General features: G+C 39.0%; 1 protein-coding gene across 7 annotated transcripts in view; it reads right to left on the reverse strand.

Moving 5' to 3' along the window:
* Positions 1-27952, reverse strand: part of CACNB2 (calcium voltage-gated channel auxiliary subunit beta 2) — a 126720-nt gene that overhangs the window by 25893 nt on the left and 72875 nt on the right. For 5 of the 7 annotated variants that reach the window (XM_053466152.1, XM_053466154.1, XM_053466155.1 and 2 more), the window contains one exon: positions 19160-19279. In XM_053466152.1, the coding sequence (XP_053322127.1) occupies positions 19160-19279 (120 nt within the window). Of the gene's footprint in view, positions 1-19159; positions 19280-19937; positions 20400-27952 lie in introns of those variants that run through there. The other 2 variants (XM_053466157.1, XM_053466153.1) reach the window with 1 other exon arrangement.

Here is a 27952-nt window from a genome sequence, read left to right on the forward strand (position 1 = left end):
ATACAGCTTTAGTATGAAGGAAGTGGGCAGGGATTAGGAGTGGAGACTCAGAGAAGCAGGGATTCCCCAAAGACTCTGGGCCAAATCCATAGTGTTCCCAGGTATGTGAATTACCCCCATGCAGGCCTGGACTGGCCAACTGACACCGGGCAAATGCTACGTAGCGCGCAGCTGCGCATATTCAACGGCGTCATGAGGTAGATACTGTATTTTTTATTTTCTTTGAGTGCCAGGGGTTGAACATGTTTTCCTGGTATTAGCATACGTCGGAACTTTTGGGCTCTGGCTACCCGGAGCCTACTCTTGCGGGATGCAGCCAGGACAACCTGCTGACATCGGTGGGCGGTCCTGCTGATGTCATGTGACACCCCTGATTTAAGCGGGAAATGGGCGGGGAGTGGAGCTTGTCAGGACCCCTCTCCCTCGACCTGGAGGATCCGCGTGTCGACTCGCCCGAGAACCGGCGATTCAGATCAGTTTCCCAGATCTTCAAGACCCCTTCTCCTTATTTCCTGTGTCTTATTCCTTGCAATACTTCCTAAGAGAATGTTGGCTGACTAAAGTGTATCACAAATTTGTAATCAAGAACTTAATATAGCGATTTCTACTTTGGTGATCCATAACAAGTGTAACTTACTTAACCTTTTAACCTCTGATCACCTTTCAATGAAAAAGATGAGCTTCCGAATAAGAAGCTCAGACCTAGAATGTAAAAATGTCCTCTTTGAAGTATACTCTCGTTTACACCATTTTTCAAAGAAGGACTGCTGAAAGTTTATCGGTAATTATAACTAAAGTGAGCCCTACACGGTTTGCCAAAATTCTAGCTTCCAGTTTAGATAGTAACGCTTTCTACAGCAGGTATGTTTAAGTCTGAAAATAGCTCGCACGTCATTCTCCCTGGAAAGATTATTCATCTCGCATATTTCAAAGGAAGAAACCTTTGGACTCAGACTTGTGATCTTACAGAGCTGACTGGCTTCTTCTGCCTTGTATTAAAAACTGATGTTCCACAAATCCGCTTATATTACAACAGGCTGAAATATAACGGCAAAAAATAGAAAGAAAACGTCCCCCTGGGGTATTGATGATGTATATATCTGGGGAGAAATCATATCACTTTAATACCGATCTGATACATGTGATGCTATTTTGAGAAACTCAAAGGACTCTGTGCTGTCTTTAATAATGGACTCATCTATAAAAAGAACCCACGTAGCTAGGTATTGCTGCAAAAACCCTTTGGGTAGTTGTTTTATATATAGGCTTTCAAACTCATAAATACTTTTATAACAAATGTTTGTGTGATGGTCTGTAGTAGACCCGGTGATAACATCTAAAAGCTTGGTTGCAAATTGGAAACATTAAATTCATGAGTCTATTGTCTATAGTTGGTAAATTATTCCTGACAGCTATTAACACCGTCACTCAATTACAGACCGGAGGATTTAGACTTCTATTAATATAGATGATAATAAAGTTGGGTGGGCTGGTTTAGGTTTTCGCCAGGATTAAGAATTAGAGGAGCAGGACCCAGATCCAAGCCGGCTCCTCATTTTTACTCTTCAGTCATTGGGCCCTCGCTCGTATCATCGTCAAGGAACGTATCATGTACACCTGGCTTGGCATAACTTTTAATGGGTACAACCTCCACAGGATCAGCTGCTGACCAGCTATGGTCGGCTAAATTACCTCTAGTTGTCAGAGCACTACCTATGTCAACATGGCAGGGTTTTCAATCAATGATGGTTTAAGCCTACGGGTTTGAAATGTCTCCTGCTAACCAGACTGGGGAGATTATGCTGTTTCATCATAGTTCATCAACCTTTATTTACAAAATGTCATGTTTTCATTCTGAACTACATCTAGCTTCTGAAGTTTAAGATAATAAACCATCATTTTTCAAATTTACTTAGCCAGTAAGCACTATAAAGCAGTAACCTCATTTTATTTTGTAATCAAACCTATTGCACCAATATGTAGTGAACTGCACAGGAGTCCATACAAAATTACCCATAACCTTACCTCAACCTGAGCAAACTACTACTAAGTTTTCCGAAAGTTTCTTTTTGTTTGGGTGAAGTATAAAATTGGTAGCCCATGGAGTAGCCTTCCAGCAGAAGTGGTGGAGGTTAATACAGGGAAGGCCTTAAAACAAGCATAGAATAGGCTGAGCTTGATATAGAATAAGGTCAGGGACTAAGGAAAGTATTCAGAGGTTGGGCAGACTAGATGGGCCGAATGGTTCTTATCTGCCATCACTATCTATGTTTCCATGTTTCTATGAATTGGTTCCAATAGTAAATCAAGGCTTCAATGGATATATGAAGGAGAACCTAGAGACTGAGCACCCCATTCCTTACACTCTAAGTCTAAGGTCTTTATAATTAGTCCATAAAACAGGTTAAACCTGCAGGAAAAAGAAACCTTGCAAAGCTAAATCCTAACACAAACACAATGTAATGCTTTGGTTGGCTCACTGCCATCAAAATGTCATCAAAATTACAACCTCAACATCTTGATAAAAGTAACAGGTATTCACCAAACACAAATTAAAGTATTTAGTATGAACTTTAATATGCATTTATGACTTTGTAAAAAAGAAAAAATGCAAACATCCCCTCAATGTTCCAAAATTCGGACCAGTTTTGGCTGCTAAGCACCAGCTGAATTTAAGGTAGGAGGTCTCGTTAGGCCCCCTGGAACTCTTGCAGTGTGTTTCTAGCATAATCTTCAATCAGAAAAGTAATTCATTATTTCCAATTTCACAAATTCATAATTTTATGTTTTTCAGAAATTCATAGGAGTACAGAGAAAATGTGAAGACATGAGGTAATAAAGAGCCTTCTAACTCTTCGAGACCCCGCTAGTGATGTACTTTGCCAAGTAGGCATAGGGCAGCAAGATCAGGCGAACCGCAGCCCCTCTGCCACATTACAGGGAGCCAATCACCCTTATTGATCAATCAGACTCATTGCAGTACCTGGCTCTGATATGATGTAAAGCCCTGGGGTTCAGAAGAAGCATGGTGATGCGAAGAGACAGACAGACAGACAGACAGACAGATAGATAGATAGATAGATAGATAGATAGATAGATAGATAGATAGATAGATAGATAGAATATTGCATTTTCTCATTATAAGTGTTTGGCTTTAAATCTTATAGTAGAGAGTAAAATAATAAAAGTGGAGCGTAAGATTGTACTACTTGGTAGGTCAATCATTTTTTTTGTACAGTTATACATTTAGTTGATATTAATTAATTATATTAACTATAGATATTAATACATATTTGGCTATATATTGAGTAATATACCTCAAAATCATCGTCTCCAATTGAACCTCATCTAAGAAATGTTGAAGCAGTGAATGTATTCTGCCTGCGTTTTAATGCATTGTAGGCATGTTGCTTCAACCGCTGTGGTTGATATAAAGTGTCAATACAATTATGACTACATTTTTAATATTTATATTAACATTTCCTTACAGCTCATAATTTATTTCCAAATGAGTTAATAATCTCCACGCTGTCTAGACGTACTCTTGTGCTTACATGTACAGCACGCAAAGATAATACATTTGATTTTGATTTTAAACCTGGGAAAAATCCAATTATGGCCAGTCTGCTATGGATGTTCTGCTTACAGATAATATAAACTGAAAATACATGACCTGTTGAGTACATTTATTAGAAAATAAACTAATGTAGGTGACTTTGCGAAAAAAGGTAACTTTAAAACACAAAGCTCTCATTTCATTATGTTAACTGCTGTGCACCTTGTATGTGTATTTTTTATGTATAGGAGTTTTTTGGGGTATAATCACTAAAGCAGTCATTTTCAGTAAAGTTCCAGCTTCAATTTGCTAAATTGAACAAGAAAAGGGTCTATTCACTAAAGGGAGAGCCTTGCAGGTGAATCCTTGACTTCATTATACTTTATAAAGTACCAGCATCAGTGAGCTTGGCCAGCCCTGAATAATCTATAGTGAAAATCAGTGATTTTTACCCAAAGTCTCCTCATCCACTAAATTATGCATTATACAGGGCCAGTTCAGTCCTTCTTGCTGGAGAAACTTTCCAGTGTTGACCCTTCATGATGTATGGTAAAAAATTAGGCACCTAAAACCACATCTACTGCAAAGTCTCCCTTTAGTGAATAGACTCAAACTGTCAAACCGGCCCCGTGTAATACAAAGCTAAATCTCAGATGACATTCAAGAAATCGCTGCGTATTAATTATGCATTATGTGCAAGTTTCTTATACTGTTTGTCTGCAGCCAACGCCAAACATTACTTTAGTGTTGAGGACATGTGGAACAGACTCCCTGCAGAAGTAACAGAGGTTAATACAGTGAGGGTATTTAAATATACATGGGACAGGCATATGGCTCCAACAAAGACGAGACCAACGACTCATTAAGGTTTCAATCCTAATAGCAGCAAAAGCGGGCAGATGGGTTGCCAAATGGTTTTTATCTGCAGTCAAACTCAATGTTTCTGTGTCTGCTTCCAGTACGCTAATGAACAGTCCACTTCTTATGAGAAAATAATTAATCTAAAAGATCTCACTCAACACGACCTCCAACCAAGGTACGCACTTAGATCTTGGAACATATACCAAAAAGCAAATAGGAGATTTGCGGTCGACAAGTAATATTTATATATTAGTTAAGGTGAGTGGTTGTGATTTATCAGACAGTTCTGTAAACATATATAACACCAACCATGCTCTGGCCATACACAACTTCAAGTTTGTTACATGACAATAACACAATTGTAGGCACTTTCCTTCTCCTTCTCTTTTTTATTGTTAAGTCCTATGAACATAGACATTGCTCAGTTGTGCCTATGTGGCCATGATTGTAAACTCCCAATAGCCCGGTCCTCTTGTGAAAGTTAGGGCGCCGACAATGTCTACGTACTTTTGCATCCTCACCAAAGAGAGAGAGAGCGCCCAGGTGGCTGGAAGTGCTTGGCATTAAGATAATTAATATAGTCTTTTAATCAAAGATTTAAGGTAACAATTGTGTAAACCTTAAAAGTCACTTAAGCATCTATTCATGCTATTGTCAATATTGTATATTATAATTTTTTTTATGTATTTGGTAATTTTGCATTTTCTCATTAGTAACGGCATTACTCATTGGTAATGTTGGCACTTCTACAATGACCCTTAAAAAAGCAGGAAAAATAAGTTGCACCTGATTACATGAAAATATATGTTATCTCATGCCAATGAATTAAAAAATCCTATGGAGGAAATATAGTGTGTGTAATTATAATTATTCCAGAAATATAATAGTCTTTAAGGGAAAAACGGAATGCTTTATAAATAACTTTAGTCTGTGTTTACTTTGGGAATTCCACCATTTACAAATGTATGGCTTCTAATTAGAAGTAATACTTCAACAGAGTTACCGTTGTCCGTCTATATTCAGATCAAGAGGCAGTAGACGACAGAGCTGGGAATAGAATCTGTGACGCACAAGAAGCATTCTCGTAAGAAAAGGCCTCCTTTTTTTTCAAGGTCTGGAATTATCAGTTAATAATCATTTGCTACAAATACTTGATAAGATGATTAGAAAGATGTTTCTAAAGAAAAAGATCACATGTCTTATATCTTTATATATTACAAGTATAGAGAAAATATGTCTATACATAATGTCTTATATTTCCATTTTTAAATATGTATTGATTTCCGCCCATCATCTGCTTTTAGTAAATGCTTAAGTAGATTGAACACAACAAAACAAAATGCTTAGGCATAGATATATATATATATACATTTGTATTTGAGCCTGTGACTAGCTTAGCGCACCGACATTTTTTCTTTTCCCTGTTTGCTCATATTTGAGGTTGTTGGCTCCTCATCAGTCTGGTTGCAGCTTGCTGTCCAGGGGTTAATAGGGAGGAGGTTTAATTGCACCTCCCCCAACACATTAATCTGGTTTTGGTAGCAGTATAAACTGCTTTGTGTGCCCACTATGTAGGAGGTGAGAGTAGGTTCTCACCCTATTGAGAGTGTGCCTTGACGTGGCGGGTGAGCTTAATTATGCTTTGGCCAATTCATATAACCAAAACCTCTCATTTATATTATGTTTATATATTTGTTGCCAACTTTATTAGGGTAAGAAGCGCAGACAGTTTTTGTTTTTTGCATATTTATGTCTATACATAATGTCTTATATTTCCATTTTTAAATATGTATTGATTTCCGCCCATCATCTGCTTTTAGTAAATGCTTAAGTAGATTGAACACAACAAAACAAAATGCTTAGGCATAGATATATATATATATATATATATATATATATATTTTTTTTTAATAACAAAATACAGAAATGATCAGATTTGGCATTTGCTAAATCCAACATAACAAACCAAAGTAATAACAAGTATGATAGAGGCTAGGTATATATAATCTCCATGGCAGTAGGTATTTAAGATGTTTAGGTTTTGTCTGGATTTCTTTATTTATATTTATGTTTTATTAAAATATCTTGTCTCCCAATGACAAAAACATAGTGTACGCACCTTCCGTGCGTCAGTGTCATGGCTTTGGTAAATCACTCAATTTTCGGGGACTATGCCACTGTCCTGCATAGCTGCCCCTCTGTCCCTTTTGATCATGGGCTTGTTGGGGAGATTATGTGATCTTCTGTAAGTGACCCAGGTGGTGTAAAATCAATGTAGGTCTTGTGCCACCAGGTGGTTCTTTGGGTAAGGTAAGCGGGTGGCCGTGCTTCAGATCCTGCAAATTCCAACTCAAGCCAAGAAAGATGTCGTGATCCATTTGCGGAATATGCTCTAGGCTAAACAATGCCAGCTCTTATCAGATCCTGGGAATTGTTGTTAAATTGAAATCCGCCAATCTACTGGTACATATTCAGAGATTAAGCCATTCAGCCATAAAAAGTAGAATATAATGCAAAATCCTCACAACCGTATTATACGTAACAAAAAAATCTGTTTCCTATTGCAAAATAATAACCGTTAGGCAAAAAAATGTATGCCAAAATATTGGACATGTGTATTAATTACTGGCTTGCAGAGACTTGAACCTGCAGCATGCAAACATTGGCTCTGTCCTGGTGGAGTCCTTGATCCTATAGACTCTAAATAAAAAAATCTTCTGGCTCATCAGTGATGCAAAACGCAAGCCAACTGACTGCCAAGCATCGCACACTACAGGAATTTTGATTAGCGAACAAGACTGCTTTGATGTGATGCTACTTAGTAATATGAAGACACAAGGAGACATCGTCTTGTTATCATTTCTCATCCATAAAGGGCATTGTAGAAAACTCACATTCTTGACAGGTACTTACTAGTCCAAACGTGGTACAAATGATTTACTGTTACTTTAAGCCACACAAATTAGATGTTTACTATTCTAAGGGCGTTTTAAACCTTTTAAGGCACTTACAGGCTTCGAACAGTTAAAAGTAAAAACCAGAATGTTTTTTGGCAAGTACTAGAGAATCCGAGCTTATGTTGGTAAAACTCCAAACCATGATACAGAGTTGGAGCGCCACCAGCGCTGTACTGGGGAAGAAAAGCAGCCTTGGCACTTTAAGGGCAGCAGCCATTAAATCACGTATGCACAGCTACTCTTACAGTCTTGCAGCATACGGTCCGTGTATCCAGCCGGTGACCGCACGCCGCGTTCTCATGCTCTCACAGTGCAGCGCTGCATGCATCCAGCCAGCAGCCATGCAACGAGCAACGGGATTCACTCCTCAAGTAACAGATATTTGTGTGAAGGTAATATCGGGGAGCCATCGGCCACCAGGCGTTTGCCAAACATTGCCAGATGTCTAGTCCAGGCCTGAGCTCAGCTGTTAGCGTTAGGTCCATATTGAGGCAGAAGTACATTTTTAATTATCACGTTCCCTTTAACGTGAGCTTTCATGTAGAATAGTATATTATTGTTACTGTTTTGCCATAAAAAGTAAGTGCATTGTTTTGAAAAGCCTATGGAATATGAGATGCTCACCAAGAGCATGTCCTATGGTGCGTCCCACCTTGGGAACATGTCAAGTTGTAGTTCTTTTGTGCCATTACAGAAGAATAATCTCCATCTACATATCAGTCAAATACCCCCAAAAGGGCAATACAGAACCAAAAGTGTAAAGTGGGATTTCTTGCTCTGTTGTGCCTAGAGGGATACCAAGTCTACCTCAGTGACGAGGCCAATGAAGGCTGAATCGTACATCTGGGGTTGTTGGTTCTCTTGTCCTTGTTCTCTTGTTGTTGGCTGTCGTTTTGGGTAGGATCAGACTGATATGTAGATGGATATTTTTTTTTCTGTAATGGCACAAGAGAGCTAAAATTTGAAAAGCTCCCAAGCGAGGACGCACCATATGGTAGGCTATGAAGGGGCTGTCTGTTCTTGGTGAGGATCTCATATTCTTTTTGTATGGCGATGTTTTTAAAGCTTTTATTGATCAAGAATGTTTAAATCCAGGAATCTAATGTTTCGCTGATGCTATCAGATCTCTGGGTGGTATTTCCATAAATTAAGGAATAGTAAACTGTATCAATTATTTAATAGTAAATTGTTTACCACAAATTCCAAAATTGATAATTAACCGAGATTTGTTATTGTTGGGATCAAACTTGAATTTGTCTAAAAGCAGCAAAATAATTCTTCAAGCAGCATATGGCGCTGCGTACATGGACGTGTATTATGAATAAAATATGTCACATCCAAACATGTTTTTGTTACTTAGTTTATATGAATCTATTTTTTACTTGTTTGATGTTTTTTTGATGTGTCTGGTAATATAAAAAATTAAGGAAAACAGATCTGTATGGTTTGAAAACAATACTCCACTGCTGCGCTCTTCAGAATAGACAAATTCTTTAGAATATTTCTTTATTCTTGTAAAGGGAACAGGAATAGCCAACATGTAGTTCACCAGTTCATGTCGCAATGCAATTCCCATAATCTACATCTAGGGCAGGACTGAGGATGATGAGGCAGCACTGGCACTTTAAGGCTGGTGGCTGCCAAATTAAGTAAGTGTGGCCGACAGTGGGGTGCTAGAAGCCCCATGTTACGCTGTTATGCTAAAGCAGTGCATGATCGGGCTTATCTGCCCAGTAGCTGCATACTGCAATGACATTCTGTCACTGGAGTGGCCTATTGGGTGTGTATGGAACATGTCGGCCAGCAGCCCGCCAAGCATTGGACCGTCAGATGGCCAGTCTGGGCCTTAAGCTTTTTTATCTGCATGAGAAGTTATAAGCTTTTGTCTCAGGCCGACCAGCACTGCCTGCTTTCAGACAATGATCCAGTGGCCAGCAGTCACTTATTGCCCCTGCAGTGTAGAATGTGACCTCTACCTAGATTCCCAGAGGGGATCTTAACTTAGCCAAAATCATTGATTCTTACTGCAGAACTAGTCTGAGAAGATGGCCTCCATGGCACTTGTCTCAGCTGATCATCGTAGATGGACGCTAACATTGTCAGTACGCATCCACAGCACATCAACTGTTGGTTGGACAGCACCCGCTTTTTTTCTGAGCATTTGCTCTGAAAAAAACCTTGTCTTATAATCAAGCAAATACGGTATTCACATCAAGGAACTCCATATTTTATAATTAGTAAATAAAAGCATTAAAATATCACTCCAGCCCTATTTCACATAAAATATATACTAGAGATCATTTTTAATTGATTCCAGAAAGGAATTTCTCATCAAGCTTATTCCATGTTCCTGGCCCTCAATGTTAATTTTGTCAACATCCCCTTAAAATGTGTATCCTATGGATTATCATAAAATATGAATGGTGTGTGTCCTTGGCCATCATCTCACAGATCCTACAGCCTCTCCTCGTGTCGCCAGGTATTCTTTTAGTAGCCGTGTGATGCAGTGACAATGAGATGCTCTACAGCCCGGAAGAAAGCTTTTCCAGCACCTGCAAAGAGTGAAGATGTCTAACATGTCTGGATAAATGAAATAATATCCGGTGGGATTGGTGTACTTTATATGCCTCTGTCTAGCAGGCTGTGTCCATCAGCTCAAGGTTAAACTTGGAACAAAGGATAATACCACAGGGCACAGGGTGGCAGCGGGAAATATCTGACATTCGTCATCCACCATGCCTTCTTTTCTAACACTGGGAGCCCTACGGCCCTTTCGATAAATTAGATGGAGATAGGGGAAGGACTAGGGACGCTCTGTGGTTGACGGCTGCTTGTATGGAATTGGGATATGGCTAGGGCTCCTATACATATACAGGTTCAGTAGGCTGCCCATACTAACTGTTCTGCTTAGACTGCACTGAATTGAGTGCACTCACAGTCCTTACTCATAAGATGACGAATGCCCTTGCTTTGTGTAAGAAAAAGAGCTGTGCGGCAGCAAAGCCCAAGAAGACTAAGCCCGGCAATTAATCGGTCCACACTGAGCTATACAGGTTGGCGGGGCAGTCACCATAATCATAGTTTGCCTAGAACACCAGGACCCCTTGAATAGACTCTGGGAAAAAGTGTCATGTGATACTATCATACTATTAATAAACTCAGAAAGAGCACAATTCACCAGTTCATTAAAACAATCTAAAGACAGCCGCAGGAGTGGGAAATAATTGCCCATTTAAAACGTATGAAAGAGAAGGTGAGTACAGGGGGGGGAGGTGATGAACTAATAAGACACATTTAGCACTCAAACCTGATATCACGGAGCACACCATTGAGATATTCATGTATGAAAAAAGACAAAATTAAATTTATGCTATACGGGGGGCTCTAAATTTCTGCTAAGAAAAAAACCCACTGGGGCCCTTTTATCTTAGATAAATAAATAATAATTATTATTACATATAATGTGAAATGCTGTGTTCACAACCCCTTGTTTGTATTAAAGGAGAATATCCTAACAGTGATATAATTTGGATTCTTCATTGAGTATTAAGAAGTTGCAGTTCTAAATGCAATAAAACACAAGTCAAAAGTACCAAACATCGCTAATACATTCATAGTTCTCAACAACCCCGATTCTACAGGGACTGTCCTGCCAGAATGACCTACATCTTGCTGCTCGTCTGTCTCAGACAGTTTTGCAGTTGCATTTTTTTTCTTAGAATATATAAATTTGATATTTGAAAAATATTCAGTGATTTACGGTATGTGGATGGCAGAGCTTCTGTTGCCATGGAATCTCTACGCTGCGAAGATGCATTCAATTGGTCAGAGAAGCGTTTGTTGCTTTTTATGTAGGTGTATTTGCAGATACAATGATTTCACTGAAAATGAACACCTACAAAATAATAGGCATTTAATTCCAAGGGTTTTTAAATGTTATTTCATTTATTTTTTAAAAATAATATAAAAAAATATTTTAATGTATACTTAATAATACAACAGGGAAGTTTATTTCGAAGGAGAGAATTAGGCAATAGCCTAAAACTAGAGAGTCAGAGGCTTAGATGTGATATAAGAAAGTTTCACTTTACTGAGAAGGTGGTAGATAAGTAGAACCTCCCAGCAGGAGTGGTATGGGCATATAGCAGGGGTGTCCAACCTGCGGCCCTCCAGCTGCTGCAGGACTACATCTCCCAATGGCTCAATGGCTGGCAGAGGTGTATGGGAGATGTAGTCCTGCAGCAGCTGGAGGGCCGCAGGTTGGACACCCTTGGCATATAGCTATTCTGAATCTATGATGAGACGAATGAGGGAATAAAGAACGGATTAGACGGAAGGAATGATTCATACTGCCGTGTGGTAAACACTGAAATGGTTTAGTTTCAATCACCCAGCCTCACACTCTGACTAATGAAAGTGAATGGAGGAAAATATTTCATTGCGCAAGCAGGGCTTCATGAGCATTGCCATGAAAACGTCCGCTTGGTGGAGATTGTAACGGGAAAACCAGTGATAATATTGCATGAGGGACACCATCGGCGTGATCTGCCCAAAAAACTTTGAGATCAACTCACTGAAGACAGACAGCTGCTCAACAGCCTGCCCACGAGGAGAATCTCAAATTAGAACGCTCTTATGCCGTTACAGACGGGAAAACTCCATCAACGGATCAGTCTTATCCTGCCACAAGGGCAGTCCACAACCGAACCACAAGAAGATCCCCTGCATGAGGAAACCAATAATCCATTGGGCTTTTGTGGCCCTCATCGAGAGTCCAGTTGGTATCCCTTTAGACGCAAGAGAGCAAGGAGGTCCACATCTGGACTCACCTTTTCACTTGGGATGGGCCCCAGAGATCCCCACTGGGTGAAATACTATGCAAAAAAAGGCTTGAGATCATCTCACCAAGAACAGACAGCCGCTCAATAGCCAAACCTACAGTGCTCCGCCACTCAGGAGCATCTGACAACAATGGCAGCCTCCAGATCTGCAGATAATGGAGGTTTATTTGAGTCAAACAAAATAAAATCAAATTTTTGTCAACGTTAAGCTGCATTTCTGTACTGTATACAGAAGGAGGAGGACCTCTTTAAGGAACCCTCAGTTGTTGATTGGCTCACTGAATGTGGACTTAGTTGTTGCCATAAACGGCAGGTTCTGTCCCATATTTATTTACTAAACAATAAGATCATTATCATCTTAAGGGCTGTGTGTATTTTGACGGACGAGTCCAAAATAGTTTCTCTTGCAAAAAGAGCTGCATTAAATGTATGACGGTGGGGTTTTTTTTTTAATCTCATGCCATCTGACCCACATCACACTGTGAATAAAAAAACGATGTTATCTATGTGCATTTGGAGTGGCTGTGACTCATTTTTCTAAACCTTTGAAGGTACAAATGAACTATGAACCTCAAATGTCTGGGGACAACTGTCCTAGAACGATAAAAACATAATGATCCAAGGTAGGGATTTATTCAGGTCTATATGTTCTCTGCAACATAAATGGCTCTGCAAGTCATATTAAATATATATCTTCAAATGATAGTCCAGAGGCAACCTATCACTTATCCAATCATTATTATGTTGGCTCTTCAGAAAGCATTATTCAGGAGGTCAAACACAGTGTTCAATCCTTACACCCTTGGCACTTGGAAAGATCAACGTACAATTTATTAAAAGCTTTTGAAAATTGCTAGACCCACCCAGGCCAAAACGTAGGATACTGGAAATCTGAATATAATGAATTCATAAAGGACCAAGAAGGCCGAAATGACTGTGTGATCCCAAGTGGTATTAAGCTTATCATAAGGAGATTTGATGACAAGTTGAAGAGAGCACTTCAGATGATTCAGCTCCAAGAGCGATTATGGAAATGTGTGCCCACATTCGTTCCACCCTGAATATGAATAAAACAGGACTCCATGCATTTCCTCAGGAATGTTGTGAACTACACATCTTTAAGTTATGCAGGTGCACTGGGAGAGGCTAAGGGTATAGGTATAGGTGACATCAGGGCAATAACATAAAATGGTAGGGTTCCCTAAGTGGCTCAGACTGGGGATTTTTTGGGGGGACAAAATTGCCACCTAGATGGAGAAAACCGGATCACTCCTGAAACTTATAGAATCACAACCATAGATGAAACTATAATAAAATCCATTGAGTATGACGTTCTACAATTAATTTCTCATGACACTTGAGTGAAGTGAATCAACGTGCGCGTATTCGAAACGATCAGCGCAGATTAGGATGAAATGCAAATGGTCTTCAAACACAAAAGATAAAGATTGTAGTAGCTCTAACACAGCTGTACACTATCAAGAAGAAAGTCTGTAATCATTATGACGTAGGAGAACTTTTCTTTGGCAGACAATATATCACAGCATAACATGCCCATTGAGAATCTGAATGGGAACAGCAGGAGAATAGTCCCATGTGCACATGACGGTAATGCTGAAGCCTCACCCCTAAATCCATGCGTAAGGGCATCCCTGCTTCCACCAGACTGCATGGCAACAGGAAAGTGCCACCGATTGCCACACACAGCCCCTTATTGAAAGAAGACAAGTCCCATGACGCTCGGCTAACCTGGAGAAACGGCCAACTGGCTGATTCGCTTTCAACACTAGGTCTAATGCACTGTCCACCACACAAAGTGTGAATTAGTTTTGGATGAAACTGCCCGCTCTTCTTCACCTTACGGACTCCATCAGCGAAAAGGTAGAATGCTTAGACAGAGTACTGCCCTGAGATCCACAGCTGCTCAAACACGGGGAGGAAGTATTGGATTAAGTTAACCACCTTCATTTTAAATGAATTAATAGTTAGTAAACAGTCTCCTTAGAAAATGCTTCGCCACTTCCACAAATAGAACAAGCCAGAACTTGCGAATTACACGTGCCATGCATCCACACACCTAAACCACTAGCAAAAAAAAACAAATATCCATGGCAACACAGCAACTTTTCACGCTCCAACCCTTCCAAAAGCAACGGACCCCGCGTCTTTTCTTTTAACCGTGTCCATACTTTTGAAGTTCTCCTTAATCTGGTAGAGCCAAAACAGGCATTTTCTTTTATATTTTATGTTATTTCAGTATCATTAGATTATCTGATTCTCTTGCAAGATATTTCAATGCAATTAATCAGAAGATCAAGCATGTCTATTAATTATATTTATAATATTATATATAAATTATATATATTTCAAGTATCCTTTGCTTGTAAAAGGTATACACTATTCTCTTTAAATATAGGAGCTAGGTATGAGAGTACTTAACAGTGAAGGGTTTATATTTAAAGCACTATTATTATTATAATTTGTTTTATATAGCACCATCATATTCCGCAGCGCTGTACTACATGCACCATATTGCAGTTCAGGACCAACTGAATCAGGGTCATCAAAAATTTATCAGAAGAACAACCTACAATAATGAAGCACAATTTAAAGTATTACACACAAAACACAAAAAATGCCTATTTATTAACACATTTTTGTGCACAAAAGGTATCTGTAATAAAAAAAATGCCCTTGCATTCCCTGGGGCTTCTGCTCCGTGGAGTTGATCACCGATTTGTAATGTGCTTCATAACGGATGCCAAGAAAGATGCCGTTAAGATTACTGTCCAAATTGCTCAAGGCCTAATGATTGTCACAGCAGGTAGGGTGGTATTTTTCATTCAAAATATCTCATAAAGTGTCATAAAACCAAGTGTTCATCAATATGACGGGAGAGGCCCCAAAGGCGATTGACAAGAAAGTGAGAGGATAACCTCTCGTGTTCTTGGAACCATCAGGTAGCACTTCAGCTTTGTTAATCTGGAACTCCCATGATGTTTATCTCCGGCCAAGAGTCACGAAAGTTCTAGTAACAATAGATTGAAAAACTACTGACTGTCTACACTCTGCTTTTAGCCCTCCAATAGCCTGGGAAAGAAAAAATATTCTGAATAATTTGGGATCATAACTAGTAAGAAGAGGTTCCTACAAAAAAAGGTTTCCAAGGGTTTGGGGCCCATAAACCAGCAGATAAAATAAAGGCGGCATCTATTTACTGCAAGGACAGCAGCCAGGAACGGAAATATCAATAAAACTAGAAACTAAAAATCAGAAAGGGACTGGATACACAATAGATATTCTTTTGGCAGCTAATATACCTAAAGCATGACGCTCAGATGTTTTGCATTGTATCTGAAACTGTTACAGCCGATTCTTCGTTCCCATTCCTGCCGGCTAAATATAGTCTGCCAGTCACATCGATTGTCAGGTAAACAGCGTTTCTCCGCTTTCTCAATTAATACCTCTTGAGGAGCAGATAGAAAAGGAAAAAGCAATGGTCCAAATGTTTCTTCTGCCTGTACTCACTGACAGCTATGCCAGAGGTAATAAATACTGTATAAATTCTGTCAATGCACTGCAGCCATCATCACTAAGCAAAAATCCCATAGCAACCCTACCAGAATAACTTCTTGCCGAGAAAATATTTGCATTAAAGGTTTCTAGGTTCCTCGATTTTTTTCCACATCAGTCGGCCATCGGCTTCTTTATTTAGTAACACAGTGCATAATCTCTTTAAAAGAAGCCTTTGAAGTAAGTTGGACTATACTAAATGGAGAATTATTATAAATTGTTAAGTCATTCAATTTGACCAATGAAGGGAACCTTCACCAAGATCTCATAATATTCCGGCCACGGCAACTCACCTCTCCCAAGAAAGATGTCAATTAGTCTAAAGGTAGCAATACAAGTACTTAGGCACAAGGCAGGTCTGCAATAACCTTTAAGGTTTTCTCCTACCCACGGTTTCACAAATGTGACACAACCTAACTTTATACATGGCTGTCTATATAAGCTATCAATATGGTCATAAAACATAAACTAAAATCACAAGGTACGATATTGTTATTATATGATAGAATGAAGAATGATATACTTTCTTTTTGACATATATTAAATCACTCTACTCATCAATGTCAACTAGATTTACTAGTCAACTAGATGTCAACTAGATTTACTCGCCAACTAACCATCAGGGTCAAGACGCCTTCATTGAAAATCAATATCAGTTGGACCTAATCAGTAACCTGTTGACCTGCACCATAGTAACCTTGCAGAACTTGTTGCCCTCTGATTTTGGACTAAAAAATCAGATCACCTTGGCTGCGGGTCATGAGATCAGCCAGAGATTTGCAAGGGGCCCAGTCACACAAAGACAAAACAATTATTAATAATAATTACATATTAGATAAAGTAGCAAGGACGGAATTTAAAGTATAAACCCAAGAACCAACAGAAAGCCGTAGGGAAGCGAAGGAGTGCCAGGGACAGTACCGTCAAGGCAGGTAGGGTCTTAACCAGGAGAGAAATGTGTCATAGATATCATAAGAATAATGAGTAGTTTGCAGGAAAAGTTGTGGTCAACAGTGTCAAAAGCTGCAGATGGGTCCAAGAGCATAAGAAAGGTACATCGAAACTGGTAAAGCTGATCAAACTCTTTAGAAAGGGAGATAATGGTTAGCACTGTAGTGGCATCATTGCAGAAGTGTCAACACGTTCCACAAACACTCGTACGCACGGTGTTATAAGTGTAGTTGGGAAAGTTCTAAATAAGCTGAACCTGAGGCTCTTGAAATATTAACATTTTACTAGCCCATCGTGAAGATTCTGTGGAGTGACTTGGAAAAAATGTGTTATCCAGTTGAACTAATACTGGTCCTCATGAAAACCTTGACTTTAAAAGATACACCTAACTGAGTCACCTGTATTCAAGCAGAGATATCAACCACAACATGCTGGTGGAAGGAGCATAAATTGGAAGTTTTAGATATGATTGCAGCAGTGAAGAATAGGGAGTTCATTCGAGGCTAAGTGACCATGAGAATCTACCCTATCACCCTGAGGCAAAAACCTTGAGACTCTAGGTTAAACCCTGAGAGTTGTCAGGTATCGTAACGAGAATCAGAAATCACTTTCCATGACTCTACATACTCAAAATTACAGTAAGAGAATGGATGATCCGAGCTGAAAGAGATGCAGGGAAATCTCACCTGGACAGGGATTTAGGGTCCAGTTAATACAGTATGTTTTACATTACATTTTGGTATTAAAAAGCTACCTTTCAGAAGCAATTCTAATAATACTCACTTTTGTCCATTTTAGCAAAATTTGGTAATTTTACTTTAGCCCGGTGCTTGCTTTTGCAAATTCTAGAATTGGGTATTGTAAAGTGCAAAATCTTTTAGGTTTTTTATCATTTTTTTACTTTCTAAACTTTTGTCACCGAAACTGCAAAAAAAAAAAAAAAAGAGTATAGAAATAGACATTTGGGTAATTCTTCTGCCTATTTTATTATCAGCACATTTTACATTTACAATTGGAATTATATTTCATAATGCAAATGTCTTTGCACATAACTAAATACTTCATATCAGCATGTATTAATCTTGAATGCATAAGCGCAGTCAAGAAAGGCTAGGTTTGGGCATTTATTTCATGAAATAAAATTCTATTAAGTTTTACTTTGTTGTGTGACTCAAGAGGACAAAGATATGATAAAGTTATCGTAAAGGTTTCTGCTTTCTATGTTATTCAAATGATTTAATTAAAAAATGACATTCTACCTGATTTCGTTTCATTTTATCTGAGTTGGGCAGTTCTTTTAATAGCCTGGAACTGTCCTCCAACAATCTGTGGTTCTAACAAATTATTATAAACAATAATTAGTTTTATGTGTACTTTTCAAATCCTACACAATGCCACCATAAATGAAAAATATTAAAGAGTTACCATCAATGTCACAGCGTTCAGTATGATTTAATTCACTTATTAAAAGGAACTGCAGTCTTTGTTATTGTTATTTAGTCGGTATATTTGTTTGGGTTATATTTGGCGTAATAAGAAGTAGCCATATTGTCCCAATGGAGATAAGATCTACTTCCGTCATGTCATGCAGATACATCATATCGGAGAATCGTTAAAATAAGACATCCGTCTAATAATTCCTCAATGCCCCTTCAGCTTTTTTTCAGCCTATAACTGAACTTTACATGGAATATATTTTATGCGTCACAAATACAAAAAGAGGCACATATTTCAGCTGGAATCCAAAATTCTACAGCTCTGAACCTGCACTTGGATTGGAGTTACAGATGTCCATAAAACACACAGAATCTTACTAATAAAACAAGCAACTCCCTGCAGATCTACCCTGTGTGATCGAGAAGGCTGCGTTTGGTAAAGGGGAGAAAAAAATTAACCGTACACGTGATGTAAACATAACACAATTTAAAACAATGTCAAACGATAGTGTTTCAATTTCTAATGGTGCACAGTTAAAATAACAGCGCAATATACTCTACGCATAAGTTAAACGGAAAAAAAAGTAAGGATAGGTTATTTTGATGACTTAATAAAAATATCACAAATCAATACATTTTCTGTAGTCATAAATGGCACTTTGATAAATAGAAACAATGCCATGGTACCTTGAGATGCTCACAACAGTATTATGACCATTTCCATAGTCCAAGACAATAAATGAAGAAGCGAGTGTTCTTCAAACAGATGTCCACTTAAGAGACAATCTAACAATACAAGATCAGCAGCTATGGTGCTTCACTCAATAAATCTCAACAATGTATATGACCTGAAAAATCATGTGACGGCAGCAAAAAAAAACTACATAATGGGTTTATAGCAAAAATGTTGCATCAGGGAAAGAAAAACAAAGTTCTGATTCAAGGCAGCAGAAAAAAAACAGAGAATAAAGAGAAATTGCATACCCTGGCCTTTTCCAGCTGTGCCTGGGCCTGTCGCTCTGCCTCTCTGCGGACAGCCTCCCTGTCTTCTTCCAGAGAGACATCTGAATCGGATGGACGGCTGGTGTAGGAGTCCGCCGAACCCTGGGCGAGAGGAACATGGCTTTTCAGTGGACGCAGAATAGCCTATGAAGTCATGCACCCTGACAGCTTAACCCCGTGCATCTCAAAAGACTAACAACAAATTCTAGCACGCTGGTCACAACCCCCCCACGTTCCTAATGTTAAAGAGATCATTTTACAAATTCAAGTAACACATCTCGTTTTCCTTAAATCAGAGGGTGATTTCATAGAAGCCATCATACCCCCCACCCCCCCGGGTTCACTGTGACAACCCTCAATTATAAATTCAAATGACACACACAGTATTTATATCATATCATTTATCAGAGCGCAATATCTGCTTAGTGACAATAATCTCCTATAGACTAAGATCACAAAATACATCTCTAAATAACAATTACTGGACGTATTACGATATGCATTAATTAATACATAGTTGGTCCCTTTACACACACAGCTAATTATATAATTCTATGATTATACTAATGGACTCCCTATATCAGTATGAGGATTCATAATGCGAAACAATATAAACAATACATCACATACCCGAAATGGCATGATATATATAAACACATCTATATATATATATATATACATAAACACATCACTGGGATGGAATACATAAAACAGGTTGCATCCATCTCCCAGCAGGTAAAATTATAAACAGGCGTCTTACACAAGTATCAGAATTCTTCAGTCGTCCTCCTTTGGTTCTTTTGAGAAGCCTGATCCAGGTGGCCTTCATTAGCCAGAACGATCAGTTATTGCCCCCAGCTGCAGCACCCGGCAAAGATTATCATAAAATATGTGAATATCGGGTACTGTAGAATCTCTTCTCCTTCTCTATCCATTTTCCTTTTCAAGATGCTACCGTACCCAGCGCTCACAACAACTTCAAATTAAAGTGCAACCAGAACACTGGATTTCTTTTCCATTCTAGGCACACAAAAAAAATAAATAAAAAAAAATCCATGCAGAGGGACCCACAACAGAGGTCGTCTATCAATAAGAAATGATTTCAAAGCCTCCCTTCCTAATAATGCATAAGGTCCTAACCGAGGGATTCTTCTCAGCCATGAGCGCTGCTTTCAGGTGATGGCTTTAGAAAGAGAATCCGAGAACAGACCACCGTGCAAGGAAAACCTATTGAAAATGAAATCCTGAGCAAAACGTATTCAATGACATTTGCGAGTGCAAAGTTCAATCAATCTCTTTAGGGATTTGGTTGGGGGGAACGATTCTCCCGTCACTGAGCATGCTCGCTCTCCAGTTCTTACGCAGATGCTCACATCACACCGAGCAGCGAGTCCGTGTCAAATAGGAGCTGTGCATCTCAAGGGTAAACTGCTTGAAAATGGCAAGATCTTTGCGGGAACTGGAACAGCTGCTAAACTGCCTTCCATTTCTTTAATCTGCCTGCTTGCCTCCAGAAAACGCTTACCATATACAGACTTTTCATTTTCAATAGCGTTTCACATGCCACTCATCAAAAATAAATACAAAAATGAAAAAAATAAAATAAAAAAACTCGGATGGAGTTAAATACGTTCATCTTAATGGAAGATAACACATTTTGTGTAGCCATGAATATTTTATGAATCGTGTCTCCCATCTGTGTTTAACTCTTGCAGGTAAGACAAGCAATGTGTTCGTCAGCACGAAGTGCTTACGTTTCTACTGATATAAAAATACAATGTATTGATATTGTGTGACCTTGAGCCCAGCAGATAGCGTTGCAGTCGTTTAGTATTTTGAAAACTGATAGAATTTATCAGTATTTTTTTTTTATTATTCTTTTCTATTCAGTTTTTTACCATTTTAATACAATCATATAAAACAAGGATCACATCGGAAGTTGAAGAGAAAAGCAGCAGATGATTTCCGCAGAACAGTCCTACAGCTTCCAAATAGAATTATTAATATTTTTACTATTTTTTGATTCCTATAGCGCTATCATATTCCACAGCGCTGTATAATGAGTAAACAGGACATAACGAGCTGTACATGACATAGCAATCTGGTAACGAGGACCCTGCTCTAACGACCTTATCTAGAACATTAAAATACTTTTAGAACCTTTTTCTAAAGATTTGGAAGTCATTGATGAATGATTGGGAAGTAAAAAGAGCGAAATATAAAAAAAACTAAAATATAAAAATAAACAAAATGACTATGGCATAAAAAGTGTTATTTATGTCGGACATAAGTCAAAAATTGTACATTTTAACATTTCCCATGTCTGTCTGTGTATAATACATTAAAGGTGCCGTTCCACCAAGTCTGGTAACAAAATGCAACATTAAAGCAGCATTCCTCAACACCCCCAAAAATAATTATTCTAGCAAGTAAAATTCTACCTCATACATATTTTTTGCCAGGAATACTTAATTGTCATATGACACAAAAGCAGGCATTGATAAATTATTGCCAAAGAAACTAAAACAAACAAACAAAAATAAAATTGTGTGTTGTTTTTATGTAATTAAATATTAAGGTACAATGATAAAAGAATTCACCTGAACAGTGCCTTTATAAAGCATATATAACATTAAGTCAGGTTTTATTACTTTAAAGAAACGCAAAAGTCTTTTCTGCCTCCCAGCTTTTTATATACGCAGTAATTTGCGAGTCATTCTTTGCTTACATGGTAATTTGGAGAGCAGATTCTGGTAAGAACCTGGGCTTAGGGATGTGGTCTGCTTCCAGGAGGAATTGAGAAGTGGTCCTCGAAAGGTCATGAATGATGTGGATGTCTCTAAGGGCATGTGATGCCTTGAGTGCAAAAGAAACCGGCCCATGGGTTAGACTGCTTTTGCTCTAAGAATAAAAAGATGGTTCTGGTATTGGCGGAGCAGAACCAGCGCTGTGTTGCATGATTCCATTGCGGGCTTCATGATGTAGCGATCGCTATGAAAGCTGAGCACAAAACCACTCTCAATACTTCAGGTGTAATGAAAAGAAGCTTTACTTTACTGCGAGGCTGCTAGACAAGGAACAGCCTCCCAGCACAAGTGGTAGAGTGAGTACGGTGTGGATATTTAAACATGCAGGGGATAAGCATAAAGCTTTCCTGAATCTAACACAAGACCAAGACTGCGTTTTTAGTCTTTATATATTGCTGTAAAATTCTTTTTCTAAGTGGACTACCTAATATGTTAGTGTTTTTTATAAATGTATAGGCATACTACATTGAATACATGTTCTGTGTCATTGTATACACAATAAAGTACACAACAGAGAGACCCACAATGGATATTATTATTGCCCTCTAAAAGAATACAAAATCATGTCGATGTGAACGCACAGATGTCATGGTGGAACTCAATGAACTTTATGCCTTTGACTTTTTTAATGTAAACATAATTCTGGACTACGTCCAATCTGTTGGATCCAATGGGATGTCCTCGAAAAACTGAAGGCCACTCTTTGACGTAAAGTACACATCACTTCCTATCCTTGACAAGAGACTTTAACTGTCCCAATAAACGAAGAAACAAAACATGTAGCAGTCATGCGCAGCATACATGTAGGGTTTTTTGTTGTTGTTGTTGTTACTATTATAATAGGGAACCGAACAAGACACAGCCAATCTTATTGAAATAAAAAGCACACATTCTCTGTACGTCGATTCAGGAGTCACCTTATCAGATGTATATAACTGCCACCAAGCCTGTGTTTTTCCTTTAGGCAGAATATCAGCTGTCAACAATCATCAAGTGACACACGGGGGTAAGCGTTACTTGACAAACTGAAGTTTGACAACTACCACCCTACCTTGGTGAGAATTCTAGCTGAAACCTTGTGTTAGAAAGAAACCATCTTAACCATAGAAAAATCTTCAAGGTAATCGAATTAAGTGGGCAGGAGAGTCCCCGCTTTTTATTGCTTTTTGTAGTCTATTTGCTGTGGACTCCAATGCATTTTTTCTGCATACAAATAAGCTACTAATGTCAGAAGAACACTTTTGTCTCACCACCCTGCCCTCGCGGTCTCCACAGAAAGCATACATAAGCACGGGGCAATCGCGATGTTCAGCTAGCATACACGCGATTTGTCGCAGCTACTCCCATTCATAGCACAGATGCAGCACACGTACAGAAAGTGTACTTAAGTATGCTTTCAGTACAGACTAACAGGCTAACTCTGTATCAGACCAAGGTGATCAGTGCTGACGGGGGTCCTTGAGGGCCGGCATCAGTGTGGAACGTATCTGTCTGATGTACGGCTACTTCGTGTGGAACTAGCACAAAGAGCCAAGTGCAGGACTCACCGTGGGCTGGGTCCCTGGTGTGTGGCAAATGGTGTGTCCACCATCCAATGGACATGCTCTCATGGACCCAGCCGTCATCAAGATCGCATCACTTAGCAAGTTTAAGGTAAGAAGTTTGATACATTGCTTCCTATATTTTATTCCAGTTTGTTTACCTTAAAATAAGTTGTAACCCTGTTCAATAACACTGTGGCCTTTTATCTCCATTCCGCTGTGTCTTTATTTTAATTAAATGTAAAGACCATGAGAAACAAAAGTAGATGGAGCGCCATGATACAATCGTAACAGAATATAACAAAATGTTTTGCAAGTATCTTATCACAAAAAAAATGATACAGTTAGAGGGTCCTGAAGAGCTTCAGTTGAGAAAAAGATTTATCTTCCCCTTCTTTTTCCTTTTTCCTCAAGTATCAGGATAGTGTATCCGTAAAATAAAAAGAGAACGAGAAAAGTGATCGTGCACACTGTATGATACGATTCTGGATACACAATCTCCCCCTCTATAGTTCAACTCACATTTGCAGGCGCAGAAAAATTTCAGATCCCAAACTCCGACACGTGGTGTATGGCACTGGCTCATGTTATATAAAGCATAAGGTATATGATATATAAATCATATAAAATTGAAAAAGATTAAAAAGGCTTACTCTTAGCCGTGGTGACTACTCTCACGAGAGTCACTAACAACGCATATAATTTTTAACGTTAAAAACGATAAACGATTTAAATGTAAAGACCATGTTGATATTGCACACGTCATTCCCCTTCAGCTTTAAATGCTTACAAAGATACATGCAGAGTACATATGTGTGCATGTATTTTAAGATAATCCATGCATGCAATCCAGGCCAGCTTTTATAGAAGAGGCCATGAAGGTTTTGTTCAGACTCAGGTCCACAATGCTATTCATTGATGATTCATTGAGGTTTAGATTGCTAGAAAAAAAAGTTAAACTGATGTAAAAGAAGAAGTGAAAAGATGTATAATAGAAGTATTTAGTTGAAGTCTGTTAAAAATGTCACTGAATCCCAATTGGAAAGATGTAGCCACCATACTGGGGAACTCTCTGGCTCTGGCAACCCAGAGCCCCTCTTGGGGTATGAAGTCCCACTGATGGTGGTGGGTGGTCCTGCTGCGTTTTTGGAGGGGAAGTGGGTAAAGAGTGGAGCGTGCTGCAATGCTGCTCCTGTGAACCAGAAAAGCGCTGCTTCACCCGGAGTCTCCAGGCCAAACCCGGTAAGTTCCAAGGTATGGTGGCCAGCTGTTTCTTCACACACACATATACTGGAAGGAAGATGGAGGCTTGAAGGTGGCGGTGATAGATTCCTACTAATTGAGCACTAATGTAAAATAAAATTGCATGACTAGGCGCAGATTGGTTATTGGGCAGTGGTTATACCTGGGAACCGTTAGGCTCCGGCCAGGGCTACCCGCTGACGTCAGTTGACGTTCCTGCCGGTGTAGCGGGGAAATGTGTGTGGAGTGGGGCTAACATTGGGGAGGATTCAGGTGTCAACTTGAAGAACCAGAAAACCAAAGTTTCTCCCAGAGTCTTGGAGGAAACCTGGAGAATTCCCAGGTATACTGATAGTGCCTCAGTGTTTTGTGAGTGAGGGTGTATGTGCGTTACAGTAAGTGTGTCTCAGTGTGTGTCTATGTGTTAGTTATTGGGGGGTAAGGGGCTGTGGGGCCACTCAGCTGTATCTGCCCCTAGGCTAGAAGGAGCCAGCCCCCCCCAGTGCTTATCATCACCTAGATATGTAAGGATTGAGTGCTTCCCAGCCGACAGTAGCCATTTTCTGTCAGCCCCCTTAACAATAAAGTCTGACCTCACTGAGAGGGGGAGGATATTTGTAGGTGGTCACAATTTTGCTGCGAGGAAAAACATGCTTAAGATTCACAAGTGAAGCAGGAAGTGATTTAAATGAAATCACTGAAAGATGTCTGCAGGAAAGCTCTGCCGCTCTGCGTGAAACCTCTTTGGCCCTTTAACTCAATGCGTCAGTCTGCAGCGTTAACATTACTCGCTTTACTGAATTTTCAGCATGTCGGAAGTATATAACAAAAAAAAAACACAAAAAAATGTCCTGACTATCGTAATTAACATAGTACTTGAGTTAAATCAAACTAAAAACATTTCAAATATACTAGCCTATCAGAGGTTTGGCTGTGACTTCTCAAGCAATGAATCATACATAATTGTTTATCTGGACGGCTAACACGAGTCCTTTTTCTTGAATTGAAACCATATGCTTCCTAGGTTGTGTATTTTTAGAAATATCAGCTAATGAAAGTGCTTAGAAACAGCCAAAAGAGTAAAGTTGTGTCTTCATCAGCTGTCCGATTCTTCCAGTTCCAAGCAAACCATCAAACCCCGACGTTGGGTTTGACGTTTTCACATTTCTATTGGAAGTGAAACTTGAATTCCTTACTAGGAGTCTGTACATCCTCAGAGATGTCAGCTAAAGGTAAATGAGATTTCAACATGTGTCTTATGTATGGTTTGGATCTTAGTGTCCAGCGTTCAGCATGCCGCTAACAAACAAGTGAGAATGTCATTAAAGTGACAGCTTGATTTTATTAGTTTTTTTTTTCTTTTCTCAATTATAAAACTTCTGTGTTCCTCCCTGTCCCTACTTCCCCATAAAACCCCTAGGTACACCCTGGCTCTGCGGAATGTCATAGGTTAATAGTACAGCGCAGCGGAATATGATGGCGTCATAAAAATCAATAAATAATAATAGTGCTCCACGTACACAGGACAGATACATTCACTCAAAAAGCAATGCATACAGAATATGGGATCTGACTTCCCCGTGTATTTTAGGTTTTAACTTAAAAAATATTGCAGAATTAGATTTTTTTGTAACATGCACATGGATTGTATTGTTTTTGAGACAGGTGATAGTGGGGGTACATGAGTGGTCTGAGAAACTCAGGGGGCAAGCCCATCCATTGGGCTGGTTATATAATGGCCTAATATACACATTTGGCAGACAACATGCTCATTGCACAATACGCAGTCCTTACAATATATTATATACCTAGATTGTAAGCTCCTTTGAGCAGCGCCCTTCTCACCTGTTTCTGTAAGTCAAATAGTTATGTTATCTACTACTTGTCATGTCCTGTCTACCCATTATACAGTGCTACGGAATATTCTGGCGCTATATAAAATAATAAATAATAATAATATACATTCTCCAAAAGGGACTGCATAGAAAGCACACAGCAGAAAAACAGAAAGGATCCAGCTGTGGTGTAAATGCTCTCGTCTTCTTATTGTACACATTACCCCCGCTGGCTATATGTGATCTTAAATCAAGATAGGCTTTACAGAATAATATAGGGACAGACTGGCGTGATCTCAGCTGATTTCTTATCTTCACACATCTCTCCTATGCATGTATAGTAAACCCCAAGCTGCTGGTAGCTCCAGAGGAATGACAGCATTTACTCTGTTATTTATATAGTACCAGCACATTCCGTACAACTACAAAATTGGGAAGGAATTGAAATTTAAAAATGTAAAAAAAATAAGAAATGTAAAAAAATAAGAAACGCACTTCTGCTTATATTTTGCTACAGAAACGACAGCCATAATCTCTCTGTACGGATATTGTAAAAGTGAAGATTCTGGAACCTTTTTGAAGCCGCTTAAGTTTATATCTTTCAAGAACAAAGAGAGTCATGCAGGAAATAGGCACTGAGTTTCGGCAGGGAAAGGGATGCCAAAGCGAACTACCCGAGTGTAAACAAAACTTCCATGATAACGCAGCGAAAAACTTCTTCCTCCCAAGTGACAAAAGACAGCTTCTAGGAATTCTGCTGCAGGCGGTGATTATCTGACAACCGACAGATCCTACTGATTCATTCATTTAGGACTTCAGGGCGATTCCCAAAAATCAGGTAGCCTTGGCTCCTATAGTTATAGTGCCGGCTCCAAGCGGTTTGTGTCATTGATCTGTAGATGGATCTCTTGCTGGCTCTTAAACAACATCAAGCTGCCTTGTGTGGCTCATTAAGTAACGACGTCCAAGCTCGGGGCATCATTCTACGGCACTAGAAAGACTTCACATACTAAGTAAGCAAAGCGGTACATAACTTAGAGAGATAAACTATTGGAAGAGGACTTCAAGAGATTGCAATCCTCCTTAACTATTCTGTATCAGCAAATTAATACTAGTCTGTAATTTCTATTGCGTAAGAGATACCTCGTATCTTTATGTGTAACAACTTATGACACGAGACAATTTATGACATGAATTAGCCTATTATCTATTTTCATTCTAATACATCAAATGAATGCTTCCAGCATTCTATGAAACGTACACCGACGAGTAACAGCAACGCGCACGGAAATCCCAAACTTTTTTTTTTCTAAAAGAAGAAAAGAAACGGTCTAGAAGTTTAAGGGGTCT

This window comes from Spea bombifrons, chromosome 5, assembly GCF_027358695.1.
Source record: "Spea bombifrons isolate aSpeBom1 chromosome 5, aSpeBom1.2.pri, whole genome shotgun sequence".
In the NCBI taxonomy this organism is placed as follows: domain Eukaryota; kingdom Metazoa; phylum Chordata; class Amphibia; order Anura; family Pelobatidae; genus Spea; species Spea bombifrons.